The 22,966-nt window shown below is 37.6% G+C and overlaps 3 protein-coding genes across 11 annotated transcripts in view; 2 read left to right on the forward strand and 1 right to left on the reverse strand.

The window, feature by feature from the left end:
* The window catches only part of aipl1 (aryl hydrocarbon receptor interacting protein-like 1), a 15,356-nt gene extending 8,990 nt beyond the window's left edge, over window positions 1–6,366 (forward strand). For 2 of the 3 annotated variants that reach the window (XM_079609831.1, XM_079609830.1), the window contains 5 exons: window positions 2,049–2,228; window positions 3,788–3,976; window positions 4,522–4,698; window positions 4,890–5,031; window positions 5,141–6,366. In XM_079609831.1, coding sequence (XP_079465957.1) covers window positions 2,121–2,228; window positions 3,788–3,976; window positions 4,522–4,698; window positions 4,890–5,031; window positions 5,141–5,778 — 1,254 coding nt within the window. In that variant the 5' untranslated portion in view covers window positions 2,049–2,120 and the 3' untranslated portion in view covers window positions 5,779–6,366. Of the gene's footprint in view, window positions 1–1,349; window positions 1,696–2,048; window positions 2,229–3,787; window positions 3,977–4,521; window positions 4,699–4,889; window positions 5,032–5,140 lie in introns of all 3 variants that reach the window. The other variant, XM_079609829.1, reaches the window with a different exon arrangement.
* A 587-nt stretch (window positions 6,367–6,953) lies between these two features.
* On the forward strand, window positions 6,954–18,561 carry trarg1a (trafficking regulator of GLUT4 (SLC2A4) 1a). Its single transcript, XM_079608902.1, has 3 exons — window positions 6,954–8,112; window positions 15,961–16,087; window positions 16,845–18,561. The coding sequence occupies exons 1-3, from the start codon at window positions 7,729–7,731 to the stop codon at window positions 16,865–16,867; spliced, it is 534 nt and encodes a 177-aa protein (XP_079465028.1). The 5' UTR covers window positions 6,954–7,728; the 3' UTR covers window positions 16,868–18,561.
* Window positions 18,562–19,089: 528 nt separating this feature from the next.
* gosr1 (golgi SNAP receptor complex member 1) overlaps window positions 19,090–22,966 on the reverse strand; it is a 46,227-nt gene continuing 42,350 nt past the window's right edge. Inside the window, exons 9-12 of one of the 7 annotated variants that reach the window (XR_013797079.1) lie at window positions 21,341–22,838; window positions 21,133–21,230; window positions 20,952–21,038; window positions 19,097–19,415 (exon numbers count right to left, since the gene is read on the reverse strand). Coding sequence is in view for 1 of the 7 variants with exons in the window: in XM_079608901.1 (XP_079465027.1) it covers window positions 22,714–22,838 (125 nt within the window). In the remaining 6 variants the exon portion in view is untranslated. Of the gene's footprint in view, window positions 19,416–20,951; window positions 21,231–21,279; window positions 22,839–22,966 lie in introns of those variants that run through there. The other 6 variants (XR_013797080.1, XR_013797077.1, XR_013797078.1 and 3 more) reach the window with 6 other exon arrangements.

The raw sequence follows: 22,966 nt of genomic DNA on the forward strand, positions 1-22,966 counted from the left end.
CTTTTTAAACTAAACACACATAATAAATGTAATACAATGACTAAGAATGTTCCGTTTTTTGTACTTAAAATTTCCTCCTTTCCTCTTCATTTTTGATATAAAGAAGACATGGGACAGATTGAAAGACATTCTGCATCTGAAAAAGTTCTGAATTATAAGTAAGATCTCAAATGTTTGTGGCTTGTGGCCAGCAGAGGGCGATACATGTTCTTACATTTATTGTAATTCGCTTTGGTACTATTTTCACAAGTAACGTACGTGTTGTACATTCTCAAAAACTCTTAGTACAAAAATCTTAACTGATCACACTTATAACACAGCTCAATCTTTCAAAACCTGATCCCATGCTTTCAATTACAGTTACACACATTTTTTCAGTCCACATCATATTGGTTCAAACACAAGATTATTGTAATATGTAACGAGAACGTTTGGTTTAATCACCTGAACACAACAGTATGATCTTCTTTCAGTTTAGTACTTTTAACAATAAGTTAATGTAATGTAAAATGCTGAATCTGATGCCACTTGTCTGCATTTCTGATCAATCTGATGTTACAGTCATTGACCGTTTCCTCTCCCTTATCCTGATCTATGTTCACAAATGGCGATTTCTCTCTCTCTCTCCTCTCTCATCTCAATCTCTCTCTCTCTCTTCTCATCTCTCTCTCTCTTCTGCTTTGAGAATGTACACATTACTTCAGAAAATAGTATCAAAGCGAATAAAAGAAACTGTAAATAGACATATAATGGCGCGACACGGCGGCAATCCAATTCTATAAAAAAAAAAAAAAGCTGTGCCAGTATTTAGCATTAACCACATGAATTTCAGTATCATTCTGTAATTGTTACAGGAAATGTACAACACTCTCAAGCATCCTGAAGAAGACAGCTGTTATAATGTCAGATGGACTATATGAATGTGCTACATTTTTAACGTAGCGGATAACGTCCTGTGACGATCACAAAATGTGTTTTTACACTTTTGAATGTACAGTATGACGGCTGGGTCCCTGATTCCTTTGTCCAATGTGAACACCCCCTGCTTATTAATACTGCAGAATAGGGATGTAAGATATGTGATGATTGGCCAGTACACAATGTTCAGATATGGCTTATAAAAACCATAATTGCGTGTAATTGAGCGTCTCCTCTTCCGTAATCCAGGACAGTCCTTACAAAACGTCCAATAAGCAGATGGGTTGTTCCAAACGTTTTGCCTCGGCAGGGGCTCTCGGCACCGGCAAGTCCTGTAACATACCAGTTGCGATCCAGCTGTCGGCCACATGTGTGTGATGATGGGGGTCGTTGAGTCCATACTCAGCTCTACATCATATCCTTTCTTTCAGCATGGCCGCGGACCACAATGTTGGTGACTGAAGAACCCCGGATTTGTCCAGAAGGTTCTAGGCTCTTAGTTGGAGATGGGTGTAGTGTGAAAATGCTGAGGATAGCCTTTCTGTGGATGAGAGGGTGGGGCTGTTGGGCCTAATCCTGTTATCCCGGCCTTCTTAATCCAGCTCCAGTCAGTCTTTACACCTCTTCAGTCACACAATACAAATACAAACACACTTCCAACACAAATACATCACAGACATCATGGAGGACATTGTGATGCTAGGTGTTGAAGGGATCAAGAAGACCATCTTGCATGGAGGGACCAGAGAAAAGCCCAAATTTATCACAGGAACTAAGGTACAGCCTCACAGTCCAATATATAGAGCCGGTTCCAGGATGCGAGTGTATTTAATTGTTTGACTAATTTAATCTAGGGATCACGTCTTTTTTCATTACACACGTAACAGGTTGTCTTTATAGGATTACAGAATCCAGAGGAGACACAGTCGAATTCCTGACTCTTTCATTTCATAATACGTTTATCTTTGCACTTGTTGGGAATGTCTGATTTCAAATAAGCATATGGTACAGTATATAAGGGCTTATAGGGGATTTTAGGAATGGCTTCTAGATTTTTTGGTGGAAATAACAGCAAATTTAAACCAAAAAGAAGTAATGCAATCTTTCTAACTCTTCCATGTTGCTTACAGGTGACCTTCCATTTCCGCACCCAGCTCTGCAACGATGATCGCACCGTGATAGATGACAGTAAGAAGGCAGGTATGCCCATGGAAATGGTGATCGGGAACATGTTTAAACTGGATGTCTGGGAGACTCTGCTCATGTCCATGCACATAGGGGAGGTGGCTGAGTTCTGGTGCGATGTCATTGTAAGTATATTGTGATCCTCCATGTGGTCCTGGTCAGTATAGGGGGAACAAACCTACTCGGGTGGAATAAAACTTTGTGATTCAATTCAATTGAAATAGAATTGAAACAGAAGGAAATGGAATTGATCAAATTCATTAAAAAAACAAACACAAATCATTAATGATGATAATAATATATGAATTGTTTTAATTATTTAATGAATATGAATTATTATTAAGTATAAAATGTATTGTACTTACCTATTGTTTGTTATATTGTTAAAACCTACATTTGTAATTATATGAATTTATTTGAATTTCTATCCATTTTATACTTCATCAAATTCGAATTGTAACTTCTACACTGAAAAAACTTTTTCCAACTTAAAAAAGGGTGTTCATGCTGCCTTAAAACTTTAACTTAAAGTTTTAAGGCTGCGCAAAACACACTTAAGTTGAAACAACATTTTTTTTTACATTGTACATTTTCCCTCAAATTCTCAGTGTGCGAATTTAAGTAATCAATATATGTAAGATTATATAAATATACACTGCTGGTCAAGAGTTTTAGGGTTGGTAAGATTTTTTTATGGTTTTTGAAAAATGCTCTCATGCTCACCAAGGCTGTACAGTAAAACTAGTTATATCGTGGAATATTATTGCAATTTAAAACAACTTTCTATTTTAACCAGTGATTGCTATTTTAACATGTATTCCTGTGATGCCATATTGAATTTTCAGCATCATTACTTCAGTCTTCAGTGTCACATGATCCTTCATAAATCATCTTTTATGTTAAAAAACAGTGTTGCTGCTTAAAATTTTTGTGGAAACTGTAATACTATTTTCAGAATTCTTCGATGAACAGAAATTTGAAATACATTTTTTTGTAACAATGCAAAAGTATTTACCGACACTTCACACATCCTTGCTGAATAACATACTTGATTTCTTAAAAAAAAAAAACTCTGACCCCAAGTTTCTGTACAGTGTATGCATAATTAGACTGAATTTACACCAAGTTCGAATGAGGGTCAAAATATCCATTATACCATTAAATACCATTTAACAAATGCCCAGGACACTCATTATTAAAATTAATGTTTGAGAAGTAAATGCTTTTGGATGAGACATGGTGACTGACGTTTCCGTCATGTAATTTTATGGTTGTGGAATATCACAGTGAGTTCCAGACTGGAGCATGTCATGCGTTAGCCTGACGGAAAGCTTAAATCTGTACAAAATAGGATTAATCTGAGTCTGTTCCACATGGTATAATCATCATTTACAGCTGCCATCCCAGCTCCAGCACACGAGGTATTACTGTGGCTGTATCAGCCTCGAGCATTATGGGAATGCCAAGATTGTTAATACAAACACAGTTATGGACACATCTGAAACATTAACACACACTTCCAAGCTTTATAAAGGTGCCACGCCTTTTAAAATAGTTGATGGAATTTGAAATATGTGCAGTTATTCCAAATAAATGTAACTTTTACCCTGAAAAATGACTTATTTTAGAGCTTAACAGTCATTAGGTTTTCAGTGTTTAATGTTTTCTTTCTGTGGCCGAGAAGCACACCGGATTGTATCCGATCGTGGCTAAGAGTCTGCGGCGTATCGCAGTGGGGAAAGATCCGGTGGATTGGCACATTCACACCTGCGGGATGGCCAATATGTTTGCCTACCACAGCCTGGGCTATGACGACCTGGACGAGCTTCAGAAAGAACCACAGCCTCTTAACTTTGTAATGGAACTTCTGAAGGTCTGAATTCAATACTACTTTTAGGCTCATTGAGAAAAATATTTGCATATTTGCAATATTTGATAAAGTGACCATCCTTTGATCTGTATTTAATATGGATTTCACTTACAGTAGGCAGAGGTCCCAAACACTGCATTAGCTTATAAAGACGGCTTTGCTGCAATATTTTAGTCTGAAGACTTTCCTCAGCCATTTGGGAAGATTTTTAGACTGAAACGTTGCAGCGCTAATAAATATTTGCATTATTCTTTGCAGGCTACAGCAATGTGCAGGTCAGGACATGGTCTTTATTAGGATAATTGCCATATGTGCACCAGCATTAACCTATCGTTGCTTTGTATTTGTGTATCTGCAATATGATTTTGGCTTATTCAACTTACGGCCTGATTGAAGTAGATCTGTGCACTAGGTGTCCACAAAATGACCACTAGGTGGAGTCAGGGGATTATTTTCAAACCTATTCATTCTCTTCTTTCAAGATACCCATGATATTAAATGGAAATTAGTTATATGTATGCAACTACAATAATCGATATTGGATTCAGGTACAGCAGCCCAGTGAGTATGACAGAGAGTCCTGGGCTCTGAATGATAAGGAGAGGGTGAAAGCGGTACCTGTGCTCCACGGTCAAGGGAACAAGCTCTTCAAACAGGGCCGATATGAGGACGCCACACTGAAATATAAAGAAGCCATTATGTGTATCAAGAATGTGCAGACAAAGGTAAGAATACACCTCTGCAGCTGGTTTTTAATACATTCAGTCGCTTAAAAAGGACTATATTCTGGGAACAAAAATAGTTTTGATCTTGAAATAATAATAGAATTATGTTAATTATTAATAAAAATGACACTAATGCAATATTAACAAGGCGTGGCATGTCTCAATGAATTGAAATGTGTATGTTTCTCCAGGAAAAGGCATGGGAAGCTCCCTGGCTAAAACTGGAGAAGATGGGCAACATGCTCACTTTAAACTACTGTCAGTGTCTGCTGCGCATGGAGGAGTACTATGAGGTCATCGAACACACATCTGACATCATCAACCAGCACCCTGGTGAGTAACTGTACATTGTTAGTTCTCCCAGCATTTATGATGAGAAGATAATACCTGACGTGCTTTCCAGTCAAACGCACCAGCTGTAAGCATTCTCTGTATGTCGTAGGCGCGATGAAAGCCTTCTATCTGCGTGGCAAAGCGCACATGGAGGTGTGGAATGAAGTCGAGGCCAAAGAGGATTTCATGCGAGTGCTGGATCTGGACCCTGGCATGAAAAAGACAGTCAAGAAAGAGCTTGCCGTTCTCAAAATGAGAATGGAAGTAAAAAACGAGGAGGACAGACTGAAGTACAAGGGCATGTTCACAAAAATAGCAAGAGAGGAAGAGTCTCTAGAGCTGGAGATTCCAGAGCAAACGTCACCAGAGAGTCCAGAGGAAGCACCACTAGAAGAAACTGCGGAAGCACAAACAAACTCGATGCAAACAACTCTCGAGCAAATAACTTTGGCACAATCAGGTCCAGAACAAACACCTTCTGCAAGCTCTGATCATGTGATCCCAGAACACAACACCTTCTTATCAACTCCAGAACAAACTACCAGAGAAGCTGCTACTCCAGAACAATTGAACGCAGTACAAATACTTCTGGAGCAATCGACTTCTGATGAAACATCCCCACAGCATGCAACTCCTGAGCCAACGTGTCCAGAACAAGCAGACCAGGATCCGGTGTCTTCAGATTCAGAACAAACGACTCCTGCTCAAATGACACCAGAATACTCAACACCTGCAAATGAAACTTAAGCATCACAACTTTTTCATGAGAAGAGCAACAATGATGGTGCGGGGTCAAGCCCAATCCTTTTGACCTGTTTTACTTTGTAATGCTTTGTATTTTACATAATGTAAGACTTTATCATAGTAACTGTAGTTTTGTCTATCATCCAATAAAATAGTAGGCTACTCACTAAATTGCTATGTTGTGGGGCTAATTGGTCAGTAGCATTTTGTGTCTCAAAACATATTCATAAACTTGATCATACCTGTACATGTGCACTAGTCTTTAGGCAAACAGTCTTAAATAATAAAGAATTTAATGATATATATGAAATGTAATAATTAATAATGTTTGAGAAATGTAACTGTAAATATATTTAATTAATTGATGTCTCCTGAATTTCTTGATTCTTAAACATTAGTCAAATTGCTATTGCCATTTCAAGTGAACAGTGAAAAATGCTGCCGTATGCTGCAGAAACATCTTATTACTCTGCCTTTCATATAGGTCACTTTAAAAAAAGAGAAAGAAAAATCTTACTGACCTTGATCCACAGATTGAAAAGTAAAAAATGTCCTATGCTGAATATACTTAAAGGATTCCCCCATTTTTTCGTCGTTATTTGACGTAAAATATTTAATAGAAGTTAATTTTAAGTTAATAATGTAAAATCTAACAACACATTTGCATGTTAAATGTTCTCTTATCATATTATTTAGATTGTTTTTCTTTTATAATGATTCATTTAAAATGTTCTTTTTAATTATTTAATTAATTAGCTTTTCATCGACTAACAACCCCAATTTGGGAAAACCTGCACTAGTGCTTCCGTGTGTATGTACATGTTGTCTGCACTGAGATTTATATGAAACAACTCGCAATGATATCTGTTAAAGGACACACTGGATCAATACCAATACATCATGTGATATTGTTTTAAGGGGATTCCCTTGACTCCATCCACAGCACATTCACATGCTCCTCATGCATGTTTGGGTCGGGGACAACCAAGAACATTGTAACAGACTAATGGTTTGATTATGATTAAATGAGGAACAGCGCATTATGCATAAATCATTCAAGCATCATCCACTAATTTGATTAATGAAATATTGAGGTTTTGGGTTGATAAGAAACAATAGCAGAAGCCTCATGCATTTTTCCAAATGCTTTCATAAAAAATAAAATAAAAAGGCTTCTCTTATATCCTCTCTTCAACCACTTGCATCTTTGACTAATTAGCTAACTAACCAAATAATAAACAAGAGCTCACGTGATTTTTGTTTATGATATATATTTTTTAAAAGGCTCACAAAAGACACAGGGAGGTATTGCAGCATCCAGGGGAAGAAGATTGTGTGTGTTGCATGGGGAGTCCTGCAGGACCAGCGCACCTCCATCATTGATGCAGAGGAGGTGAGAGAGGAACATCCCTGCACTCACTGCTGCGCAACTACTTTAACCTGCTGCAACATCACAAAAGAGCGCAAAGCACCCGCTTTTTCATTTATTTACACGTGAAAACAGCTTTCTCTACGCCTTTTAAGACGTTTGGGTAATGCTGCGGTGGAGATGCTGAAGTCCAGATGAGTCGCGTCTCTGTGGTTTAGTTGAGTGTGTGGGCAGAGGAGATCGTCTTCCGATCTGGATTGAACTGAGCGGAACTGAATCCATTAAACCTGATCACAAAGAGAGGATGACCATATCGACATGGGAGGATAATGCCACAGCGGCTCTTTGACTTGTTTGAATTAGTTTGGAACTAAACTGCAAAGCAAAATAATACTAATCTGGACATCTTTATTCGACGTTTCAAGTCATATTAACCGCTTGAATACAATCAAACGCGTGATTTGAAGTTGAAGAAATCGTAAATAATGGGAAATTAGCGCCGTCTGACTACTTTTATAATATTTCACATCTGCCAAAAGGAGTTTTTTTCTTTCTTTTAGAAATATTAACTTTGGATTTCCACAATGGCAATAAACACCGATAAGGAGTTTGCGAAATCGAATCTGGGGGAGAGCGTCGGCACGCAACCAGCCGAGACCGAGAAACTCCTCGTGACCACCGAGCCCACCGGGGTGAAGACCTCCAGCTCCTTCACGGTCAATGTCGGGGGTGACAAGGATCTCGACGGGGATCAGAACGGCCACAGTCTGCCGCTGAGATCCGGATCAGAGGGGCAGCTCGGATCAGCTCCTCTCTCCCCGTCCAGAGTGAGCCTGAGCCACACATCATCCACCGTTAATGCCGCCCAAGAGCAGCAGAAACCCAAAGACTACCTCATATTGGTCATTTTTTCCTGCTTTTGTCCCGTGTGGCCACTAAGCATCGTTGCGTTGGTCTATTCAATTATGGTGAGTAAACAGTGATCAATAAGTTACAATTGAAATAATTCAAGTGGGTTTTATTTCGTAATTCAGACCACAATTTCCACATTTTATATATTACGGACACGAAATTGTGATAAAAGTAGGCTACAAAACAAAAATCCCTTTTACTTCAATAAACATCTCTCTGTTGTATGGCAAGCTGTTTATACACTCATTCCTTAAAGCGACTGGTACTAGTATACTAACATGTTTAAATTAGCCTACAAGAAAGTCTGTAGTGACTATTCATAAGTAAACATTCATTAGATTCTTAATCCAATAGTTACTGTATCTATTTCCCCCCTAGTTGAACTCACTGAGCTACAATCTAATAAATACTGGTGGTGTACAGTTAAAAAGGAGAAAAGGCTACTGAAACCGATACTATTGGGAAATAAAAATATGTTAATAGTAATGGTACAAAAGTTAATAAATAATATCTGACCATCATTGAATTCATCATAGAATGGAAATGGTACTTGCTACTATTGAGATACTGACTTGTAGCAAAGGCATATGTAGCCTACTATGTAATAAGTACAGAGAAAGTGAAAATGATCACTAATAGTTGGATTACTATTTAGCAATTAAAAAGACGTACTAAAATAGTTCGATACTATTTCGTTTTAATAGAATTAGTTTCGTTTTAAATTGATACTATTGATTATAATTGCTAAAGTGACTTGCCATACTCTTGCAAATCATATGCAAAAGCGCAGGAGCTGCAATGAGAGAGCAGAGCACAAATCCACTGACAGGTGTGATTTACAGCCCTGCATATGCTCGCAGTAAACGGACCTGACTGCGTGCTTGGGAGCTATTCGCCAGAAAATTGGTGCAGACTACATCCACCGCACATAAAGCACCCACACAGCAGAAACTCTGGGGACTGTGGAGCAAAACAGTCATTTAGGAAGCATAAATGGGGTGTGAACTGTTCTTTTAAAGCCAGAAAATTAAAGAAAGCCTAATTCTGATTGAAAACATTGTTGAACAAGCTTCAGGTTCATACCGTTGAGGCAATTTCTTTTTCCAAAGCATAGATACAAATATAATAATAAGCCAAATATAATCAAAAAAATATAATTATTTCCATCCAAGTAACTTGGAGGACCGCACTGTGAGTGTAAACATATGTAGAGTGTACCATTTATGTGTTAAATAAAGGCCGAGCCTACAAGAGATTGCATCCATGACATGACTGTCCCTCTGGAAAAAAAATGCTCTTGTTAGCGGATAATGTGCCTTGCTTTTTCTGATCAAAGATGAGTGCTTCTGTGTTCACTGTTTCATCCCCTCTCTCTGAAAGAACAGTGAACAAGCAGCATACAGTACAACCTCAGCAGGATCAGTCACACAAGAGCAGATTTAAAATATATCATTTCAATAAATGTAATAAGACAAATTCAGTCTTACGTAAATTTCAAACCATTGTGTGCTCAGTTTTCAGTGGGACATGCACTATTGGAGAAACACAAATTAGAGCATTACATTCTCATCGAGTGTAAAGGTGTCAAAATGTGCTTAATTTTCTTGTAAAAAAAATAAATAAATCCTTTGCATAATGCAGAATGCATTGAAACCAACATTCTGCAAACACCTGTTCTACTGACAACGCTCATGCAAATAGCATCTCCCAGCGTTGTATAAGCCTCCAAATAAGCCTTTCTTTCATGCCAACAGAGTGACAGGTGAAACCAGAGCATTGCTGACAATTCAACAGAGGGCAAGACAGATCAATTTAGCCTTCTGCCCTGCTATAACGACCCCTCGGCCTTATTTTGGGTCGTAATTCTTAAAGAACCTCTATTCGAATATTACGTTTCATGTAAGTGTGTAACACAGCCGTTTGCAAATGTAAAAGGTCTGCAAAGTTTCAAAGATTAAAGTGGACAAGTTATTGTCTCCCAAAGAAAGTCCCTGAAATGAGTCGTCAGTAATTCCAGTCTTACTTCCGGCACGAACTTACTTAGGTTTGCAACAAATTTGCGTAATGCCCATGGTCTTCATTGGCTGTCCATAAACAACGACGCAATCTTTACAGTTCGTATAACTGTGTATACAAGCTGAAATTCAGACATTTCAACCCTTAAGTGCATGAAAGTTTCGCCAATCATTATTACATATTCAGGTCTTTAGCGACCCGGATCTATATTTAACACGGATGGATCCCTATCTGTTCCGATAATATAAAAATCTCCTGATATTAGAGTAACAATTACAGAAGAATAAAATAAAGCATATTTTGTTACCTTTTGGAGCTTTGAAAGGTTCAGATTGAGCAGATGTTTTATACTATCATCACTGTCCTCATCAGAGCTCATTTTCCACATTCAGCATCTGGCTCATATCCACCATCTCAAACATATTCTATATGTTTGTACATATATTTTCAACATCTTTAAAATCAATATTTTGATCGCTGACCACTTCTTCACCAGATCCACCATCAAGGGACAGTGACACTAATATTTGATTGTGTTCAGTACTTGCTCTGCAGTAAATCACTGAGCCATTTCAAGTTTTGCTGATCATACTTTCTATTCTTTTGTTGTCTGCCTGCGGTAACTATGAGTGAAACGTCACTTCATTATTGTGTATCAGACATTGCCACCTTTTGGAATAAAGGTGATCTGCACTTATTCATCAAAGATTCAATTATTGAAAAAAAATGCTTACACTGTTACACACCTCGGGTTTTTTTTTTTATTGTTTATTGATTGAAGAATACTAAGAAGATTGATGTCTAACTTTAAAAAATGAATGAGGAGGAGGGTGGTGAATGACGTCCCGGGTCACTAAAGACCTGAGGTATGCGTATAAGGGTTCATCTGCATTTCGTTTCCGCACTGTAAGTGGGAGACCAACCACAACAGACAGGACTGTCTGACCAATCAGAGCAGATAAAGGAGAGGAAGGGTTTAGAGAGACCCAATCCTTTATCGAACTGCTTCTGACACTGTGAGAAAAAGAGTTGAAGAGTTTTTAGACCTCCAAAACAGGAACTGTAGGAACCTTTAAAATAGCATAATAACATAACCGTTTTGCTTCATTAAAAACATATTTTTATAAAAATAAATACAAATAGAATGTGCACAGGATTTCTATTACGATTTGGATCATAACTCTTATTTGGGTGAGGTTTAAACTGGAAAATTATTTATTGTTTATTACAAAGTAAAACTGCTCAAAACAAAACAACAAAAAGGCAGCGAGAAGAGTGAGAGACAGAGTCATGTTATTCTATCTTGTTTGGTAAGTTTAAAACATTAAAAGAGACATAAAAATGGAAACGTTTACTTTTAACAAGTTCAGATTTCTGAGACGAGCACAATAAAGAGAGGCGCAAACACAATCATCCGATTGTGAAATCACACTATGCACATTTTCATTTATGAAGTTCACACTTTAGTCATATCGGCGTCACAGGCTGATCATTCTATCATTTTTCCTCTATTGTTCCCAAGTCAATATTTGTGCCTTTCTGAATAAAGTGTACAACTTTGGCACAACACTCAGGACTAGGACAAATTTATAGACCAAAACACTTTCAAAATAAGAGCACAAAGAAGAAATTTTAAGGCTTTCACTGGTTACTAGAGGAAGTCTACAAAAAGTGGGATGCTACAAAAATATTTGGTTTTACTTTGTGTTGGAATCCTATAAAAAAAAAACTTTTTTTGGGATGATTCCAGACTCATGGGCTCATAGCCACAGACATCTAAACAGTTCCTTTCAGCTGATTGTAAGTCCAATTGTAACTGGCCACATTGCAATGTGCGTACTGTAGGTATGCATCAGGAATGCCGAAATCAATGAGCTTACAGAGGAAATACAGTGGCAAATAAGATGTTATGGGAAGCTGAAGCTCATGGAAGCAGAAAGAAATCTTGCTTGGCATGGGGAGGTGAAGTCCATTTAATTGGACAATCTCAGTGCAACGGGAGGACCAGGAACTGCACACACTGCAGCTTCTGCTGGTAAAATATGGTAAGCAGAGCTGCTAAATGGCTTTGTTTCTGTGTCCATATCTGTGTACATGATATAATAACAGGAATTTGAGACTACAATGGGCTGCCAATTTCTGCTTTTCCAGCTTTTCAATACCTCATATGAAATAGCTTTGGAAAATATTGATGCGTTTAGCAGCTTGTTGCTCGTCTCTCAAACAAGCCCTATATTGTAATATGGTGTCATCATGTTCTCACAATGCTGAGTGAAACATTACATTATGAAAGGAAACAGCCAGTGAGATCATGTTTCCAGTGCACCTGCTCATGCACTGACAACAGAAGCTTGTTTCCATGTGCAAAATATAGAGACTGCAGATGGAAAATAATGAAATAGACTAAATAAATACATTAAAAACAAAAATGAGGAAATAATAATAATAATAAAAATAGTAATGTACAATGTCCAACAGCAATGTCAGCAGATAAAGTTCAGGGAGGCAACGGCATGCACAGATATTAGAATTTTAGCAGATACCAATACGTCCATAATTGTTTTAATGTTATTTCAGTTTTAAAAATTCAGATTTAAATTGAAGTTATTTCAGATTTAAAAATACTACACAATTGATTCAAATTTTTGGTTAAAAAGTGAATGAAAAATAAAACACTAAACATTTAGACACCACAAAATTATACTGCACGATATGAAAATGTATTAATTTTCAAATTTCTTAAAGAATTTAACTGTGATATTAGAATGTTTTTACATATTTATTTACATCAATATTATGATGCCAAATAAGCTAATCTAAACAAAAAAAATTAACATGCACAATATACAATATCAACCGATATATTGTATATCCAAGGTATATATTTAAAAAAAGTAAAATATTGAAATAATGATAAGGCAATTTTTATCGACCCCTTCACATTAATTTAAAGCTGCACGGTGGCTACTAATAATAATAATTGCAGAAGAACAGTTAGTTAAAAAAATTATATATATATATATATATATATATATACATATATATTATTGAATGTGGCTTTAATTATTACTGTCAATATAATCAAATTAATACAAAAATATTATAGTGTTGGTTTCTTGTTGAAAATGAATTTATTTTGGACTAAAAAAACTAAAACAAAGAGAGGGGACTTTGCCTCCATTGTGCAGGTTTTCTACAGTCACTGCTCTTTGGCCGCTGGCATGGCTGTTTATAATTAATGGCTCAGGCTTGTGAGGGAACGCTAAGAGCTACTGCTCACTCCCAGGCTGCTGCAGGAGAGAGGTTGAGGGGGAGGGGAGCTTTCCTCTGTGTTTATGGGAGAAAGTGAGGAGAAAAAGGGGTCATCAAATCAGCCCAGAAGAATTGGCAAAGACTTTCCAGTTCATGAGAAATATATTACAAGCCAAAGCTCCTGGGGAATCAGCGTTATCCATTTGCCGTGTCACTGGACCACACCCCTCCTCTGCTCGGAAAAGCCGCACACAGCCCATTAGAATCCACTGGCGTTTCTAAGCATTCTCTAAACCGCAGTCAGGCAAAATGCACCTTAAAACACAAAGAGCCGGAAGCTGCATGCCTGCATCACGACGACATACTGCACTGTCATGCTGCTAAATGAAAGCAGGTGAGAACGGCCGTGAGATTGAAACGCAAGAATGGCAGATGGCATTTTACTACACGGTATTTTCAAAAAGACTCCCACTGATTGAAAGTGCTGACACGGCTTTTCGCAGTGATTAGTCTTGGGAATCAATAACGTTGTGCTGCTCCAGTCACATATTATACCCCTGCTAGGATGTCCGAGCCAGTCTGCAGTATTTGAACTGAGAGACGATGGGTGGGTTAGCAGAGAGGGAAGGGTACGGCTCCGGATGTAAAGCGTCATAGGAGTTGATCTACATCTGCAAAACAGATATTTGAATATATTTCACAAGACAAAATAACTGAAGCTACGCAAATGATGCTGTTTAGATGCTGATGTTTGTGATAGTATAACGTCAGTTGCATAAGTCCCCGAGTTGTGCCAAATCTGGACATCAACATCGAGTCACGGTTCAGAACTTGCTCTAACTGACAAACTTGATGCTCTAGGTCTAGGAGGAAACATTATTATTATTATGTTTTGCATGTGTGTGCAGGTATACACTAACGTTCAAAGGTTTTGGGTTATGATTTATTTTTAAAGAATATTGTATAATGTTACAAAAGATTTCTATTTTAAAAAAATTCTGTTCTTTTGAACTTGAATCCTGTAAAAATTGGCATCACCGTTTGCACAAAGATATTTGTTTTTAATATTGATAATAATAATTAAAAAAAAATCTTAAGTACCAAATCAGCATAAATTCAGCTTTGCCATTACAGGAATAAATTACAGTTTGAAATATTTCAAATAGAAAACAGTTATTTTAATTGCACTATAATTGTAAAACTGCTATTGTTTTTACTGCATTTTCTTTATCAAATAAATGCAGTCTTGGTGAGCATTAGAGATTTCTTTCATTTTCTTATTGACCCAACCCTAAACTTCTGAATGGTACTGCGCATATATATACATTACAATCTTTGAAAAAGACAAACGTTCAGATTCTGTAAATGGCATGAGAAGAACTCAATACTTTGTCTCCAAAAGCAACAGGTAAACTGCAGCTTGACATTGTGGAAGCAGAGCCTCCCTGTGGGCGAGGGAAGATTGTGTGTATGTGATGGGGGAAGCTCTTCAGTTTCTCCAACAAAACCAGTTTGATAGAGCTGTAATCCTATCTGCTATTGTCCTACCGTCTGCTCTAAGTGAACGCGGAAGACATGATTAAGAGGATAATGGCTCCACAGTCGGCCTTTCAGTTTTTGCTTGTACATTCACGAAGGATGAATGTGAAGGTGTTTGTATACCGTCTGTTTAACATGATGCAACTTTAAGGATTTCTGAGCCATATTGTGTTTTGCTTTTTTTCCATAGCATTTCTCATTTTCAACAACTGAATTTTTCTTTTCTCAACTTGGCTGCCTTCCATTGTTTGGACATTAAATTTCACAGAAGAATAAAAGTCATACAGGTTTGGAAGAAGAGAATTTTTCATTTTTGAGTGAACGATAACTATTCCTTATGTCATACATCATATTAATATGGAGTAACAAGTGTTTCCTAGTTTGTATAGTAGTTCATCATTATGGGAGCTGTCAAAGTCCAAATGTGCTGAACTAAGGCTGAAACCAAAACGTAGTTTGAAAATACTTACATAAATGTGTGATCAGATCCTAAAAATGAAAAAAAAAAAAAAATGGCTTTGACAAAAACTCTCTCAATAATACTTAAATAACACTGTAATTAATATAATGTGTCCCTTTGTCTGTGGTAAAGGGAATCAAGCTGTATATATTAAGTACAACTTGCTTGCTATTAAAAGTGCTTCGAGAAGCTTCAGGAAGTCCGTTCAGCACCTTGGACAGCAACGCCACTCCCGCGACTCCCGAGTTTCATTTATGAGAACGTTAGATTGCGTCACATCGCAAGACGAAAAAAAGACACCACGTGATGGAGAATGGAATTAGCATTTGAGGGTAGGGAGATTGGTTGGCCACTGTGTCAGAGGCTTTTTCCTGCACAATCTATTGTTTAGTATTGATTCCTTTAATGCAGTCTACTGGAGAGGCTCTCTCTAGGGAACACTGGCCATCTAATGGGTGGCTGTGGCATAGGGCTGCACTAATAAGGAAATCGGCTCACCTTATCCTGTATTCAAATCACTTGAACAATTCAGAGTCACCTCTGACCTTTTGCTTCCTTGCTAGATTTCAGCCAATGACTTAACTGAAAAAAAAAAGTATTGAAACAGATTATTCCCTCTTTTTTTGTCTCGCTACAGTCCAGAAACAGTCTACAGCAGGGGGATATGGATGGGGCGAGACGCTTGGGACGCTTGGCTCGCCTGCTTAGCTGTGTGGCCATCATCGTGGGCCTCCTTAGCATCATAATCTATGTGGTGGTTGCAGGTACGTCCTATTACAAGCTTTGATTGTGTTATCTAGATATGTGACACGCTCTATTATTTTGAGTCGGAAATTATAATGAGCCATCTCCATTTGTGGAGAAATGTGATAAGCAAAAAAAAACTTTGGACTGTTTTGTGTTGTTTTTGATCAAATAAAAGTCTCGGCTTTCAGATTATGCTAATTTTATCAAGAAATTCAAATACATTTTGTTTCAATGCTGCATTCTAATATGCTGACTTGGTGCTCAAGAACCATATCTTATTATTATCAATGGTGAAAACAATTGTGCTGCTTAATATTTTAGTGGAAACTGTGATACTTTTTTCAGGATTCTTTGATGAATAGAAAGTTCAAAAGCTACTTGAAATATTAAATTGATCAAAAATGTCAGTAAAAACATTGTTACAAAATATTTATGTGTCCTTGTTGAATAAAAAGTATTAACCTATTTAATACAATCTTTACTTAACCTAATTTGATATGTTTGAATAAGTTATCTAATTCTGTCAGACATATCTGAAAATAGTTTTGAGGAGATTTTCTTTTAAAACAAGTTATGACAGCCACCATTTACATGATTATACATTTACATGAGTAGAAACATAATTATCTAACAGAAATTTATTCAGACTCGAAATTAGATTCTAGGCCAAAATGATGGAGCAGGTCACATACTATTGTTTCTTAGGTTGATTATATGTCCACACTTAATGTTGCTGTTATGATTCATATGCTCTTTTTTCTGCTCTATCCTCAGTAACTAACAAGGGGATGAAGTAAGACGAGAAACCCATCTACAGCACTACTGCAAAAACTCACACACAACGTAATTAAAATAAGATCTCCCTCTTAACAATAATGCCACAGAAGTTGAAAAATAAACGAGGACTGTAGCAACTAAATAAGATCTGATTAAATATCAAAAATGCATGCAGTAGGTTAGCATGCTCAGTGAAAAAATATATGTTAAAAAGAACAGTGATGGCTTGCATTATGTAAATGAGAAACATTGCTGTTTCGGCAAGAAATCGCCTGAGGAAGACACAAAGGACGAGGGGACGTTTTTCAAAGATGGTCTTTGAAAACATGGCTACGACTGGCAAGCTGCATTTTAACCTTATATTACTCCTGGTCGATCTTGCATTCATAAATTATGCACAGAAATATTTGCGATATAACTACTGATGTATGTTTTATAAAAAGATTTATATGTGGAGTCCACGCTATGGGAACGAACTAGGGATGACAAGACCGTTAGAAGCCTTGTCAGACTTAACAGTAATGCTCAGTGGGGTTGGAGTTTTAATTTTTGTTGATTTATTTTGTAAGTTTTGATTATAAAAATGACCACATGCATGCCTGATCTTGTATGTGAATAACTGTCGGCATTTTTCATTACTATCTTTTTTAATTTATTTATCTGTGAGAGTAGTGGGTATCTACAGATGGGAATGTACACCATTGTCCAGTGCTATATTCTCTCAATGGCTCTGTCCCAGTCATGGGGCTCCACTACACGTCCTGTACTAGTATAGTTTCCTTCAGAGAGGTAAGACTGTAACGTTACGCATGCCAGGCCTCTCTCTCCTGACAAAAACTGCTGGAGCATGGACATTCAACTAGAGGCATGCAACGGCCAGCACCATTCTGTGCCAAGACCTTTATATCAGTATCCTAAACAAATCACACAAATCACATCTTTTCCAGGGTTCTTTCCAGGACAGAATGCCAGTCTCCCCGTCATAAATTTCCCTACTTAACCCCTTATAAATATGAGATATATATCAGCATATTTATAGAAATATTTAGGCATGCTGTGGGTGGACAAAACACTTTTTTATCTTCACCAAGAATGAGCTTGTTTAAGGGACTTTTCTTTGACACGTCTCACAGTGTTGATTGCATCTCTGTGACTGCTTATTAAGACAAAATTACACAAATTAAATATGAGATTGTAAAAATGGAGGTACAGATACATAACAGCACTTATTTGGTTAGTTAGACTGAGGGACACATTCCACAGCACAGTCTATTGATCTGATTCATTCATACTGAAGTATTTTACTGCCCTTTCCTAGATTTCTAAGCACTTTATCACTTATTTTTCACCATTATTCTCATGTCCTGACAATACTTTTGTATGACCTTCATGTGTAATCTCCTGAATCTAGACTGTTAGCAACTCAACACCTAAGACTTCATTTTTAACCATTGTACTGTATAATTTACTGTTTTGTGAATTCATGTGATCTAATGCTCCTTTTTTCTGGAAATTGATCTTACTCATAACTCTTTTGTTCACTATAAGCAATTATGTTAACTGTGTAGTTCATAATAACCATTATACCAATATGAATGAGATGCAAAAATGCTGCTATGTGTCTTTTAAAACTGTGATTTGTGTACAAAATATGTTTTTCTATGTACCTTTGCAAGTGTGAAATAAACATTAACATGCATGGTCCACAACTTGCTTCCAGCTATTGATCCTGTACAGCACAGTGGTGGAGAAACGTAAGCAAGGAAATGACTGCATTAGCAAAAAAAAAGCTCTAATGTTAAGCATACCACACAAAGAAACAAAGGAAGACAACAACTTCCAAAGCCTTCCTGCCCCCAGCACATATGCACAAGCCTCATTTTTCATGCTCCTGACTATCGCTACTGTAAATAATGCATGGCTAAGGAAATGGCACAAGATCTACTGGCTGATTTTGCACTTCCCTGGTTCTCTGATCTCTAAGTATGGCCCTCTGCCCAGCCTCACTCCAGCACTCAGCACTAACAGTGCTCTCTCACTCACAGTGACACAAAGTGTTTAAGTACACACAAATCTAGCCACCAGCTTAAATGGACCGAAGTGCCATCATTAGTCATCTAGGATCACAATCGGAAATGGTTTTATTTGCTTAGAAGAAATCATGACAAAACCATAGAGCTTTTTGTCAGCTGAACACCAAGGACCTAAATTATTTATTTGAAGTGAGATGTCAAAGAATGTAAATCTTTTAAAATATAATGAATTTTAAAACATCTTTGGATGTCCATTTTCACATTTATTTTTTTGCAGTTATAAATTTTAATGTAATTCGGCACTGGCTTTTCAGAATATCACAAATGTGGCCTATATTCCTGTTCGGGAAACCCTGACATGGATATTTCTGATTTAAAACAGAGATTCTCAATGTAAAAGTAGACTTCAACAAAGCTCACTGGGGGCTAATTTAAAACAAGATAAAACGGGTATTAAAATAAGCCACTTTTTAATTTTAAATTAATTCACTCGCACAAGTTCTCGTTCCTTTGAAGAACCAGGGTTCACATGGTCCTGAAAAAAAAAAAAGAGGGAGACTAATTTTAAAAGTGATTTCTAGACCTGGAAGAGTCATGTAAATTAAAATCTCCAGGGGCATTTTTATAATGAATATATTTGTATGAATATGCATGCCACACTGTAAAATATTTAATCAGGAAAAAGTTGTGTAGAAAATATATTTTAATCCTTATCCAGTAAATCACAAACAACATGGAGAAGTCCTTTGAATATTGTTGACAAGATTGAATGGCAATGCACCATCCTCAACTATCTAGGTTGGCTTTGCATACACGGGGTTACATTTCCATATTCCTCTCGACTGGGTTCAATTGTGGTTAATAAGATTTACACAATAAGGGCATGTTTCTGGATCAACATCCTTTGGTACCTACAAATCAATGTCCTCTTAGTTTAGGAGTAGGGTTAGGGCACAGGACACCATTCATGAGATGGTTTAAGGTTACTGTAAGGGCTTTACTTGGTTTAAATGGTGCTGATCCAGGATTACATCCTACTTTTGATTGTGTTGCACTTTCAGGCGAATGAATAGGTCTCAAGATCAAAAACGCAATGACATACAAACGAAAGACAAGGGATGGTCCCCACATAAATGCAAAGCTTTATTTGAATGATTCTATACTGAACTTTCAGTATAATGTAGGCCAGGGGTGTCCAATCCTGCTCGTGGAGGGTCATTATTCTGCAGACTTCAGCTCCAAACCTAATCAAAATCACCTGAACCAGATAATCATGTCCAGAATCAGATCCCTAGTTCAGTGAGTCGGCCATTTTAAGAGCCGCATCAATCGCAAAATCCTTCCAGTGCACTGAAACCTTCGTTCTTTGTTCAAATGTTGGACGTATATGTTACAAGTATTTATAATAATGTACTTTAAAAAAAACATTAAAAATATAATGTCAGAAAGATATCACTTCTGCTGTTGTTCATAAATACCAACAGTGATGTTGTACGATGAGGACGTTGCCATGTCGCTGGAAATAGAGCCATCAGTGTCCCAATGTGCAGTGAGCAAAGATCCGTACTAATGACTGAATTTGTGTACACAATATACTGATTCACAGCCTCAGAAAGAGAACTGATTGAGACACACCTAAGATACTTCCAAGCTTGTGTGCTTGGGCAGGTTGAACTCTGGAACTCAACTCTGGCCCCCCAGGAGCAGGATTGGACACCCCTGATGTAAACTGATTTTAACTAGTCACTCAGGAGTAAATTCAGGTTACGTGTCTCGCTCAAGGGCACGATGGTGACAGAGCAAGATTGTGATCTCTGCAAGTCTCCAGTTTCAGACTCACACTGACTACTCAGCATCTGTAACTTCTTGGAAAGCAGCCCAGGAAACCAAGTATTATATGACCCCCCCTCTTCCTATTCACACTCAACTCACGAATAACTACATGGCTGCAGATATTGATTAAAAATCAAGCAGAGAGGGCTTCATTTTATAGTGTTAAGTTCAGAGAACAGCTAACCTTAACAGAGCCAAGGAATAAAGACTCTAAAATATTCAAGTGCTGATGCCATACCTCAAAATTCATGAATAGTAGAGTAGGTAATGTGTGTCATGTCTCCGTTCTCACCTCAGTTCAGTTAGAAGTCCCATTATAAGATCACTAGGAAAGAACAAAATAAGGCAACATGTAGAGCAAAATAAAACAACGTGGAGATGACAAATATTTATTCTCTGGGCTGGTGTAAAGAGAGCACGTTTCAGTCAGCAGGGGAGGTGAGGAGGGTGATGACAGCTTCCTGTGGAGGTCTGTGGGTGGCCAACTACCTTCCAAATGACTGCTGCAGTACCTCTACTACAGACACATAGGCAGAGAAAACAACAACGTACCTCATTCGTGACTTTAAAACATCTTCTCATCTATAATACAAAGAACTATCTGAAAATATGGTGAGAAACCCATACTGTGGTGTTTTGTGATCATCCTTTGGTGAACAAGGACCTTTTCATCAGTAAAAGACCCTCAGTGCCTCAACATTTGTACTCTATTTCAGGACAGTTGGTCAATGTATGGACTGGAACAGTAGGAGACTGATGTGACCTTTAGATAATGGACCCACAGAGAACATAGGAAAAAGGAGGAAAGATTTCTTAGTTTCAAAGAGCCCATTTTAGTTTATTGTTTTGGGGAAGCCAATGTCTCCATTGAGTGATATCGAGTTTGTGTAAATACTCTCTCTATCCGCCAATGGAAAAACCTCAGGCAAACAGATTCCATCAGTCTAACAAGAACTATAGCCAGTCTGACTGCTCCAAATGTGGCAGACACATCAAAAAAGGATCAGTACAGAAGAGAAGCTCAGCAGAAAAAGCTCACTTTTATGGATGGGACATCATTTGCCAACATAAGCGGGAAGGAGAAACAGGCGTGTGATAAGGCTCACAATCCTTTTTTCTACAACCGTGCTGCATAGTGTGCTGGTCTTACCTCTACATGCAATCACTGTGCTATTTTTTCATTTTCCAGGGATCGATGCTTTATAGCTTGTATATTCATCACATTTAAGTTCTGGTCTGATTCTGTCTCTCACGCTCCAGTTCCATTGCAGGCTTGTTGGTTTATCCAGGTAATTCCTAACTGGAACCTGATCTAAACCTTGAAACACACCAGTAAAGTCATAAAGAATTAGCACCTTGAAAGAGAAGGGTTAGACATCACATGAGCTGCAATGCAACTATTTTATTGTTGGACTCTTATTTCCCAACACTCCGTGCAGAGCAAAATGTCATTGTTAAGAGAGTTTAGAAATATCTAAAAAATAGAAGCTTTAGAGTACGGACCTCTAATGTTTCACACACATTTTTAATATTCTGTATATGAATAATTTATTAATTCACAAAGTACACAGCATGATGAGAAACCCTCTTACTAAAAGGATCATCAAATTAAAACCCTCTTCCGATTAATAATATACAGGAACACCACAACTCCATGTTGATGCTTCACAGAATCGCTCTTTTCTCAAAGCCAATGTGTTATTATATGCTCTTTGAAATCTATTCCTGTTAGTAATTTGGTCTCCAGTCCCAGTTCACATCTGAACAGCGCATTGTTTGTAGTACAGAAACAAAAAAAAGGCTCTTAGAGCTAAAACCCTTCTGATGCTAATTACAAATAATGTCCATGCTGGCCACAATCAATCCTGTTTCCAGACTAGGCCAGGTGGGCTTCAGCTTTGTGGGCCCCAATAGTCCACCTCTCATTGAGCCCTTTCTCAAGGCTTTGCCACCTCTTTGCAGAACACCCCCTTAAAGTAGTCGGTTATCTCCCCTGTTTGTCAGTGAAACGCATATAGCAGCAGAAGGATGGTGCAGATGCCAATGACTCCTCCCAGAATTAATGAGTCCCGCCTCTTCCTCAAGTTGATCCGCTGTATTAGGTTATTGATGGCAGGGAAACGATCTAAAGTAGGGGTAGGTTAAGAAAATACAGGGATATAGTAGATTGCCTTTCCTCAAGTATTTTCCCAGCAAGTATTTTAAAGTTGCAATTTTTCAAATTTTTGTAAGATAACATGGCCTTGTCCAATA

The sequence above is a fragment of the Phoxinus phoxinus genome (genome assembly GCF_949152265.1).
Source record: "Phoxinus phoxinus genome assembly, chromosome: 4".
Lineage (NCBI taxonomy): Eukaryota > Metazoa > Chordata > Actinopteri > Cypriniformes > Leuciscidae > Phoxinus > Phoxinus phoxinus.